The sequence below is a fragment of the Arachis hypogaea genome, chromosome 18, assembly GCF_003086295.3.
Source record: "Arachis hypogaea cultivar Tifrunner chromosome 18, arahy.Tifrunner.gnm2.J5K5, whole genome shotgun sequence".
Taxonomy (NCBI): domain Eukaryota; kingdom Viridiplantae; phylum Streptophyta; class Magnoliopsida; order Fabales; family Fabaceae; genus Arachis; species Arachis hypogaea.
This window is the reverse complement of record NC_092053.1, coordinates 24652181-24663756: the sequence shown is the minus strand read 5'-3', so window position 1 is coordinate 24663756 and position 11576 is coordinate 24652181. Positions and strand designations below refer to the sequence as shown.

The 11576-nt window shown below is 32.6% G+C and overlaps 1 protein-coding gene across 4 annotated transcripts; it reads left to right on the top strand.

The window, feature by feature from the left end:
* The first annotated feature begins 6480 nt into the window (after positions 1-6480).
* Positions 6481-10268, top strand: LOC112772070 (thymidylate kinase). Of its 4 annotated transcripts, none has more exons than XM_025816954.3 (8): positions 6481-6612; positions 6718-6771; positions 7011-7068; positions 7398-7751; positions 8471-8582; positions 8740-8799; positions 9322-9426; positions 9858-10268. In XM_025816954.3, the coding sequence occupies exons 3-8, from the start codon at positions 7031-7033 to the stop codon at positions 9975-9977; spliced, it is 789 nt and encodes a 262-aa protein (XP_025672739.1). In that variant the 5' UTR covers positions 6481-6612; positions 6718-6771; positions 7011-7030; the 3' UTR covers positions 9978-10268. The 4 variants fall into 4 exon arrangements, with proteins under 4 accessions (XP_025672739.1, XP_025672737.1, XP_025672740.1 ...); XM_025816952.3 differs by having other exon boundaries at positions 7395-7751; XM_025816955.3 differs by lacking the exon at positions 6718-6771 and having other exon boundaries at positions 6483-6612.
* The last annotated feature ends 1308 nt before the right edge of the window (positions 10269-11576 follow it).

Sequence of the window (11576 nt, the reverse complement as noted above, 5' to 3'; positions counted from 1 at the left end):
AAAAGCAAAAGAAAGAAAAATTATGAAAAAAAAGGGAAAAATAAAGGAGAAAAAGAAAAGAAAAAGAGCAAATAAGTAAAAGGGGACAAAATGCCCCAAAGTAAATGGTGAAAGCAATACATATGTACTGTACTTGAAATTAGAATGCATGAATATGTGGAAAACATGGTTAATGGATAGTTAGGTTTTGTACTTTGATTACATGGATTGTCTAAAGTTAGGTGGAAAGTTTAAGTTAATTAAGGATTCAGATTTTAGTCCACTTGGCCAAATACAATCCTACCTTGACCCTAACCCCATTACAACCCTTAAAAGACCTCTTGATATGTGTATTTTGTGCATTAAATTTTTATTGATTGTTAGATGAAGAGCAAGCCTTAGAAAGCAAGGTTAGTAGAGAATTGAGAGATCGAACCTTAAACACTTGAGTGATTAGAGTGTATACACTTCTGGTGAGGGTTCGATGCTCGATTCTTTGTTCCCGGCTTTCATGAGCTATTTTCTTCTGCAAATTCACTTGTACTTTATTTTGTGATTTGAATTAGTGAAATCTAATTCATATTTGTTCTTAAAATATTTATTTACTTTTAACCAAGTAGGTAAAAGTATTTTGCATATAGCTGCATTCATACAAATAGGTTACATTTCATACATTCTACCATTCCTCTTCACTCTTATAGCTTCTCTTGAGCTTAGCATGAGGACATGCTAATGTTTAAGTGTGGGAAGGTTGATAAACCACTATTTTATGGTTTATCTTATGCTCAATTGAGTGGATTTTATCAATCTTTCATACACTTATCCATACAAGATGCATGGTTTTACAATTTCCTTCTTGATTTTGTGCTATGATTGAAAACATGCTTCGTGCTCTTAAATTTCCTATGTTTAATCCTCTCTTATTACCATTCAATGCTGTGATATGTGTGTTAAGTGATTTCAGGGATTACAGGACAGGAATGGCTTAGAGGATGGAAAGGAAGCATGCAAAAGTGGAAGGAATACAAGAAACTGAAGGAACTGCTAAAGTTGTCCAGCCTGACCTCTTAGCACTCAAACGGTCATAACTTGAGCTATAGAGGTCCAAATGATACGGTTCTAGTTGCGTTGGAAAGCTAACGTCCGGGGCTTCGAAATTATATATAATATGCCATATTTTCCCTGACGATAAGTGACGCGAACGCGTGATTCACGCGGATGTGTCGCAGTGACAAAAAAACCATCGTGACAGATTTCGCAACCAGTGATTTTTGGGCTGTTTTTGGCCCAGTTTTCGGCCCAGAAAACACAGATTAGAGGCTATAAAGTGGGGCAATCCATTCATTCATCAATTATACTTTCATATTTATAATTTTAGGTTTTAGATGTAGTTTTTAGAGAGAGAGAGGCTCTCTCCTCTTTCTTAGGATTTATGATTAGGATTAGGATTTAGGATTTCTATTATGATTAGGCTACTTCTCTTCATTCCAGGTTCAATGTTCCTTTAATTTACTTTCTACTTTTAATTATTCTATTACTTTAATTGTTATTTATCTTTTCAATTTGGCTTATGAACTCCATGTTAGAATTGATTTCTTATTTAATACACATTGAGGTATTTCAGATTTATGATTGCTTTCTTTTATTTATTATATAAATATTTTAGATTTTCCCCTTTTGGCTTTGGTTGAGTAATTAGTGACACTTGAGTTGTCAAACTCAGCTGTTGATTGAAAATTGGGAATTGCTAATTGATTTGGATCACTCTAAAGCTAGTCTTTTAACAGGAGTTGACTAAGACTTGAGGATCAAATTGATTGGTCCACTTGACTTTCCTTTATTTAGTAAGGGTTAACTAAGTGGGAGCAATAAATAATTCTCATCACACTTGATAAAGGATAACTAGGATAGAATTTCCAGTTCTCATACCTTGCCAAGAATTTTTCTAGTTATTAATTTATTTTTCTTGTCATTTAAATTACTTGTTCCTTATTTCAAAAACCCAAAAATATACAATTTTCCATAACCAATAATAAATCATACCTCCCTGCAATTCATTGAGAAGACGATCCGAGATTTAAATACTTCGGTTATAAATTTTATTGGGTTTTGTTACTTGTGACAACCAAACTTTTGTATGAAAGGATTCTCTGTTCGTTTAGAAACTATATTTACAACGCGATTATTTTTATAAAAGTTCTTTACTAGCGAAGAATCAGTTCGTCATTTTTCTTCTTTCATTTTCCATCTATTCACTAGTAGCCAGGCATTTCTAAACACCCATGGATTTCCCTTTAAAACCCTCTCAAGATCTATCTCCTTTTTGAAAAAGAACTGGTAGAGTTTGAGTCTTACTTCTATTACTCTAAATCCCTCAGGGTTTTTCCAAATATTGGCCATAGCAATTTGGATCCAAGCTACATTAATGTGTTTGTTGGTAATGAGCTTTTCCACTATGCTTTTTTTGTAGAATCTCACTCCCTCAGAGATATCTTCATCGTCATATATTACCAGTATTTCTTCTCCTTCCATTGTTTCATTAGTGTTCTGTCGATTTTGTTCTTCTTCCTCACCTGCTATGTTTTGTTTCAAGACCAAAGCCAAGTTACCCCTTCTTAATTGATGCTTTGGGGTGGTTCACGATTAGGAATGGAGGCTTTCACAATAACAAAACAGATATTTAGCATTATATTTCCCAAGAAAGCGAACCTTGGGATTGAAAAGAGAGGAATTTCAACATGGCTATACTAATATTCTTTAAAATGATATTAGTTTCGAGCATGCGGTTAAGCTGTCTAAAAGGGTTACTAACTGTTAGTCAAGTTATAACAAATAATGTTAAAAAATTCTAATTATATATGGTCCAGATTAGGTAAATAGCTTAATTAAGTTTTTTTTTTTTTAAAAAAGAACTTAAATAATAAATATTTATATTAAAAGTAACTTATAAATAAGTTATTTTTTATTTAGTTTTTTAGTCCTAAAAGTGTTTATTTTAAAAGAAAAGTGATAAAAAGCTTTTTATTATAAGAGAAGTTATTTTTTTAACTTCTGCATAAACACTTAAATAACTTTTTAAAAAGTTATAATTTGATTTTAAAAATTACACCAAACATTAATACTATAATTTTTCATAAATTAAAAGTAAAAAAAAAAAATCACTTATAAACCTACTCAAACTGACCCAAAATCATAAAGGCATATAAAGAAATTATTCAAATACATTAATTAAATTACTAAATTAAATTAATATACATATAAGTTCACACTCAAAAAAATTTAGTCTCCAGTACATCAAAATAGATTAGTAAAAGAAAATAGAAAGTTGAGAGAAGCACTACCAAAAAATAATGATTAATTCAAATTTCAAATACATTAGGCACTCACTTTAGGGACTTTTTATTTAAATAAATTAAAAAGTATTTTATTTATTAAAATAAATAATTTCAAAAATAATTACGAAAAAAGTATAAACGAGATATGATAGTGTGAGTGATACGTATATATTTCGTTTACAGTGTAAACAAGATATGTGTAAACTTATCTTGTTTACACTGTAAACGAGATACATGTTAAATTATAATTTTACAGTGTAAATGAGATACAGTAAGATAAATTTTCAACAGTTATAAAAGGATGTGCAACCCTTGGCATTCTCCACATACATTTCATATCTTCTTCTCCTTTATTTTTCTTCCAAAAAAATAGCAAAAATATCCAATAGTAGCGGATATGTGGTTGTATGTGTGTATCTCAATTGTAGTATGAGAAACAGTTACAATGGGGTGATATTTGAGTGTGATAATCCGTTACTGTTGCGCACTCGGCGAGTAAGTTCCTTGTCCGAGTTGAAGAGTCTGATATTGAATAACTTTAGTGGTTTAGGGAGAAAAGAAATTAGAAGGGTTGGATATAGGTTGCTAGCACCGTTGGTATAGGAGTTTTTTGGTTTCGTCTGTTTTGACCCCAGGACGACGAGCATGTGCGACTCATGTTTGACATCCATGGGATAGTTAAATCTTATTGCTAACCCCATTCATCAGTAACTGATCTAGCAACAGACACCATCGGAAGACCCTCTACTCGTGCTAGTCCCTGCTCTACTGTGTCAACCCTATCAACCTGTCAACAGTTGCAAGAATAACACAAATTCAATTTACAGAACATCATAATGAGTTACAAATTCGAAGTACAAGCAAACCATAAATGATGGTTACCTCGCTGCCATAGGATATATGAAAATCTGTCGGTCAAATGGACACCACTGCGAAAATCTCTGATATATCCAAGACAACAACAGCAGCCAACTATGCCTGTCGTATCTTAGTGTGCTGCAGAACACAGCAAATGGTAAGTCCATGCAAGCACCGCTGAATCCTAAGACAGACCACAGCACGTCTGAAAGTCGGCAAGTAGTGGCAGCCACCAAAGATGGACCGGGTTGTTCGACTTGTCCATCATTAGATAACCCCGCATACTGTCAGAGTGTCTCTGGATCAGTGGTGTCAGGCATATGTCGGATTCGGTCCCGAAGCCATGTCAACTTCAACAAGAAAGACTCATTCCTTTGCACCCCCTGTTGTTGAACCACTGAAGGCTTGACACCAAATAGTCGCTCCACCAACTCCCACGTCTCGGTGCCGTACCAGTTGTAAAAATCACGGAAGCACCCCCACTGGCTCCCCATGTGCGCGTAGCCCGAGGTGATACGCAACATCTTGCAGGGTGATTGTGCACTCACTCTATGGCAAGTGAAATGTGAGTCTCTAGACGCCAGCGCTTCATGTATGCCGTGATCAGAGATTTGTCAAAGATGAAGTTCCTAAGAGGCACCGTGTAGACAAAGCCAGCCTCCCTTAAATACGGGAGTGATGGCGTCCGGTGGTGGAAGCGTGTGACTTACTTGCCGATGAAGAAGTAGGCGAGGCCTCTGACAACAAATAAATGATCACAATTAGAAAAATATTATATACGTGCATTGACATAACAAACTGAGTTAACTATTATTTACATTTATTTAATAGAAATTTATAAAAAAATGTACTAACTAAATTTATTTAAATAAAACCTTTTACGTTAATAATTACTAAGTTAATTAATAAATATTTCTTTAATACGTTAATTAAAATAAAATTTTTTAGTAAAGTAATTAATAATCTAATTAACAAATTTTTACTTAATAATTTAATTTAGTAAATACAAAATTACATAATTGTTCACTTCAAAAATAACTTTTATTTGGATAGTTAATAACTAAATTAATAAATTAAAAATATGTAATTAATAAATTAACTTCAAGGGTTGGAAAACATCTACCTCAACATTTAATATCTAAATTAATAATTATGTACTTAAAAACTTAATCACAAAAAAATTAGAACCACATTCCTAAAATCATACTCTATTAATGACCTATTACTAACGATACATTTAGCCACCTAAACCATAAATTATATTCTAGTTCTTAACAAGTATCATAATCATGGCTATACATATATGCGATAGTATAAATGTGAAGATAACAAAATTAATTGCGAAGTCGGCTGCCCCGATGACGTGCCATGTCGCGTTTAGTCGATTGATGTCCGGATCACGTGCTTCTACACACGCCATCTTAGTGTTACTCAATAATATGGTTAGAAAAAGATAGACGAGAGGAGAAAGTAATGAAAATGTTGAAAATGGAGTCCAAGACCTCGCAGTGAATGACAGGTATATGTATAGACCTCACCCAAACTTATCTCGTTTATAATAAATTTATCTCGTTTACACTGTAAATGAAAAACGAGATAAGATAAGACATACTACATATTTTTTAATTATTTTTAAATTATTTATTTTAATAAATAAAATATATTTTTAATTTATTTAAATAAAAAATCCCTCACTTTAGTACTTTATCTTTAGTTCTAGGGGTGTCCGCGGATCGGATCGGATCGGATATGGCTGAAAATTCGATCCGATCCGCACAATTTCCATCGGATCGGATCGGATATGATATCCGCACTTTTTAGTGCCGGATCCGATCCGATCCGATCCGCAAATTTGCGGATCGGATATCGGATATATCCGCATAATTTAATCTTCTCTTTTTAATCATATTTTTATGTAAAAGAATTCGATAAAAATATTTCTTTCGTACTTTTAAACTTGTTTATTCCTAAAATATTTTTAATCAAACTCTCTCTAAATAACAAAAATAAAATAATACAATATATGAATAATAATTACTAACTAAAACATACAAACAAGTAAATATAATACCAAACATATATATATTTATTTATTTTTAATTATTATAGTGCGGATCTGCGGATACGCAGATCGGATACGCGGATGTAGAGCAGATATCCGCGATCCGATCCGCAAAGGGTGCGGATCGGATCCGATCAATTTGCGTATCGGATCGTATCCGCAATTTTCGGATCAGATGCGGATATTTACCGCGGATATCCGATTCATGGACACCCCTATTTAGTTCTTTACCAATAGTGCATTCTTATTTTATTTTTTTAACTAAATTTATTAATTTCAAGAAGGGCGCGAAAGTTGAGTGAATACTGAATACAGTGATATGAGAGGCGCGAAAACCCTAAATCCTCTCTCCTGTTCTCAGCGCCTCCTTCTCTGACGGTGATTTGCTCTTTCTCTCAACTTCGCTCTGCTCTCTGTCTTCTTTTCTGATGTCTTCCGTCTTGTTTGCTTGATAATCTTCAATTGTCAATCATAAAATTGCAGGAATGATGCATTGGACGGATCAATGGCGGCGTGAATTTGATTCACAAACATTTAGTAATAATGCACTCTATGTGTTTGTTATTTTGCTTCTTAGAAATTGGAATCGTTTAATTACTTCCAGTTTAGTGTTTCAATAACTCTCTTGCATTATTTGTATATTGAAGAATTACTACTCAATTGCTGTCATGAAATAATTTACATATCTGGTTTATTACCTCTGCTCCACTTTTGCCCATTTTCTTCTTGAATTTCATGATTATGCTTTAATTTTATACTTTACTATTTTGGTTCAGTTTAAGTGCTGGGCGAGGATATGATCTGTGGCACGTGTACCACAGCTTCTAAATCACTGTAAGAACCATTTTCTTCTTAAGCTTTTAACTTCAAATCTTATTTTATTCATCAAAATTTGAGTATGGGTCTCTCCATCCCCCCCCCCCCCCTCTCTTTTATTCCAACCTTCTTTTCAGTTATACTCTTTGAAAATTATACCCAATCCATAATAGTTCTTAGTTCAACTGGTGAAAAGTTTTCTTTGGTAGAACGCAAAGGCTTGCAATGTTTGTTTTCTTTTCTTTATCTTTCTTTTTTTTCTTGAGTTCATACCATGTTCTCTATTCTTGGTGTTTATCTTTATTTTTATACTAATATTTAAGGGGTTGGTTTTTCTTTTGTAGAAGTTTCAAAGCACTATTGTTGCAGAAATCATTCAATTTTCGGGTTCAGTTCTTCTCCAATTGTTCTCCTAAGAAGCTAAGAATGGATAGTAATCTTAATTGTAGCATTGAGGGCAACAAAAAGGTGTGTAGAGGTGCATTGGTTGTCCTAGAAGGCTTGGATCGTTCTGGGAAGTCCTCTCAATGTAGCAGACTAGCCAATTATTTGGAGGGTCAAGGAATTTCTGCTGAATTATGGAGATTTCCTGACAGAAACACTGATGTTGGGAAAATGATATCTGCCTATCTTACTAACACTTCACAGTTGGATGATCATACTATTCATCTCCTCTTTAGTGCCAATCGTTGGGAGAAGAGGTTTTGTGTCTCCCCCACCCTTTCTGATGATTAATAAATGTTTACATTATTATCCGTCATTTGCTTTCTGTGTATGTTAATCAAATTTAAGGTCTTTGACTATGACAGAATTCTAGTGGTAGGTATAATAAAACAACTACACTTTTTTCTTTTTCTTTTTTGCTTCGGAGGAGGCCCCGCGGGGGGGGGGTGTTGAAGGTTTCAATGCTGTAGTGGTTTGAAAAAACATAGATAATTGAAGACTGGGCGTATAAACAATGAGATGGAGACAATACGATGGACCTTTATTGAAGTAGGAACTAGGAAGCTCAGATTGATGGTTCCAATAAACTTGTGCATTTTGTAATCTACACCATATTGTGTTGGCATAACTGATAAGAAAAAAAATCAATAACTGCGGCTTAGCTTGATGTTATAATACCCAATCTTAAGTATATGCAGGTTTTTTAGCTTTGAGGGAAGCATATCAAAGAAATCTGGTAATATATCTGAATGATTCTCATGACTACACTAATATGGCTGATATGACTTTGCTGATATTGTAACAAGATGTATATCCTGGATATTTTGTTGCACTGGGTAGTGTTTTTGGGTTACAAGTAAATTTCTAATGTTACTTTGAAATATCTTAAATCAAATCAGTTTTTATGTATTTATGATGGTTAGTTTGGACTAATACTATCTGTTAAGGTAGTTTGAAAACGTATTTGACATTGTAGGTCACTGATGGAAACCAAACTCAAATCTGGAACAACCCTCATTGTTGACCGCTATTCATATTCTGGTGTGGCTTTCTCCTCTGCCAAGGGACTTGATATTGAGTGGTGTAAGGTAAATTTTTTAAGTAATCTGTTTTCTGTTGAGGTGAAAAAAAATCAAGGGTGCAAATGAGAGCTTCCGTTCTAGTTAAGAGTTTGTGTAATGTGTTTTCTGTTAACTACACTAATAGGTTCTATCTCTATTAGTTAATCATGAACACATTTTTTAGGCTCCAGAGGTTGGGCTGCTTGCTCCGGATTTGGTAGCTTACCTTGATATTCCACCGGAGGTAATATGAAACTTCTATCCGTGTAGCCAATAGAAAAGTTCTGTTTTGGGCAAGTTTTAAGCCTCAATCCAATATTTGCTTTGTTAAAAAGAAAATTTTATTTTCCATTGGTTTCTATTTTCATTCATGCTGGGAAAACAAGATTTTTATTCTACTGAAAGAAATCCATGCTTCTTTTATGAAATGTCTTTCTCGGCTCTCTTTCTTTGTTCGATCTTGCTCGGATTTTTTTGAAGTAAAGGGAGTGTGGGAAGTTGGGACAATAGTTACAGCATACATGTATTACCGTTTTCCAAGAGGGTGTTCTGTTCTTAATATAGAGATGTATTGTGCTATACTGCTATTTCGTCTATAAAATTAACACTTTGATATAAACCTGAATGAGCTTTTGGCACTACATGCACATGGGTTTTCCGACCTCTTTCGGTGTTGTTGGCTAGCATATTTAAGTATTGGTTCATTCATGTTGGTGTACCATTGTTTGTATATTTGAATTTTCCCCATACATTCCATATATATCAGAAAGCCGCAGAAAGAGGAGGGTATGGAGGTGAGAGATATGAAAAGTTGGAGTTTCAGAAGAAAGTTGCTGAAAGTTACAAAGCTCTTCATGATGTCTCCTGGAAGGTAATGGGCTGCTTATATGACCACTGCTCCTGAAATTAATAGTTCTGACATTAAGGCTATATTTGGCAAGTGTCTTAAAACAGAAGAAAATATAGACATTAGGCAATGAAGATAATGTCTATCACAACTCTTCCTAGTATTTTGTAGACAAAATTTGGCTAATTTTTTTAGAGAGGAGATATTTTACTTGTTCCTTTACTTGTATCTGTTTCTTTCTTTGGACACGTTGGTGTCTTTTAACGTCTGTAGTATTTCTAAGGACTATTACCAATCAAGGCCAACAGATTTTTATAGCTGACTGTCACTCTGTTTTTCACTTTTTTGGCTTTTCATTTTGTTGGCAAAGGGGGTGGAATTTCATTCTAAATAAACCTTTTGTTCTTGTTTTTGCCTTTGTTCCTCTTTTTTCTCTTTCCACTGGCTTGGTTCAGTCTGTAGATGCTTGCCAACCCATTGAAGATGTGGAGAAACAGTTACAGGAGATAGTATTTGATTGTGTCACAGAGTGTCAGAAGGGGAAGAAGCCGCTCTCCCTCTTGTGGTCAAAGTAGACCTATTATACTCTTGAAAGGGATATAGACAAATATGTGAGGATCAATCATGAACCTTATAATATTCGGTTGTGTTTGTTTCATTCTTATTTCCTATGTATCATTAGTTAGACATTTGTTTTCTATATATATAATGGCAAATAGGCTTTTTGTAATCTTGGTGAGAGCACTGTATAATTAAATTTCACTGAAGTTAACCTTTATAGTTTTCTTTTTTTGGTCAGAAACCTTTATAGTTTATACACTACAATAGAGTTTCTTGGCTATGGTATTGAAGTTCATATCCACCAATTTGGCCTTTTTGTCCCCGGAATTTTTTCCTACTATTATGTATGTATTTATCTACATGCTTACGGTATCAAATTGTCAAGGCTGGAATCTACTTTTTCTTTGTGCTTTTTAAAATCATTTATTCATGTCTCATTTATGTCAATATTCTATATTTTTCATGAAAGTGCCTTTTCTTCTCATTTTTATCCTCTTGACAACATTTAAAATAATGTTTTCTTTGTTCCTGTAGAAAATTGAATTAATCAATATACTAATATAATTTTGGCTGTGTACCAAAAAAAAAAAAAAAATCAGTAATCAATTAGTTAATGCATATAAAAAATATATATTTGATGTTTTATTAATATTGTATTATATTATTTAAACAAGTTTGATTATTTATTTATTATAAATTTGGTTATTTTATTTTGATAGATTTAAATATTATAATAATCAATTATTTAGTTGAAAAAATTGTGAATTATATATATATATATATATATATATATATATATATATAATAGTTAATTTGGTGATTATTTAGTATATATAAAATATTCTTTTTAAAATAAACTATATATATATAATAGTTAATTTGGTGATTATTTAGTATATATAAAATATTCTTTTTAAAATAATCTCATAAGTTTGGTGCAATAAATTTCAAATAAATTTCTCCCTAGTTATCCGTGATAGAAAGCTTTAAAAAGTTAAATTCGGTGGCATAAGCAATGCTTGATGATAAATAGATCATAGAATCTTACATTTGAAGATACTAAATAGTAAATACAGTCAACTCTCAAAGTTCACAAGTAAGACACGTAAATTTCCAATTCCATACTTAGTGACAAGATGGTAAATATAGCAAAAATTATGTCCATTTCAGGAAGAAAAAGGATTGGCTTTGGGGCAATCTATATTAATCTCCTTTGACAAGGCGCGAAGCCATGAAAATTGAAAGATTTTCAACCTTCCATTAATAAATTTCCTATATAAATATTCTTAGGGTTTTTTATTCCCCACCCTTTTCATTTCTATTTTAACAATATTTTTCTTATTTTTCCAGCTCGTTGGTAATGTTTTTTGATTTACTAAACACATGTCATTTGTATTACTTAAAAAATTATTGATATAACAATGAATTTAGATCCTCAAGTTAAACTTTTATAATACTGCTAAGTTGACGGTTATTATGACTAGATTAAATCAAGCGTCACATATACAATATACAGTATGTAACATATAATCAATTAATGATTAATAAAACGAAAAGTTTTGGTACCAAAGTATTAAAAGTAATTTATTAGAATTAATCTAATTATTCCTTTT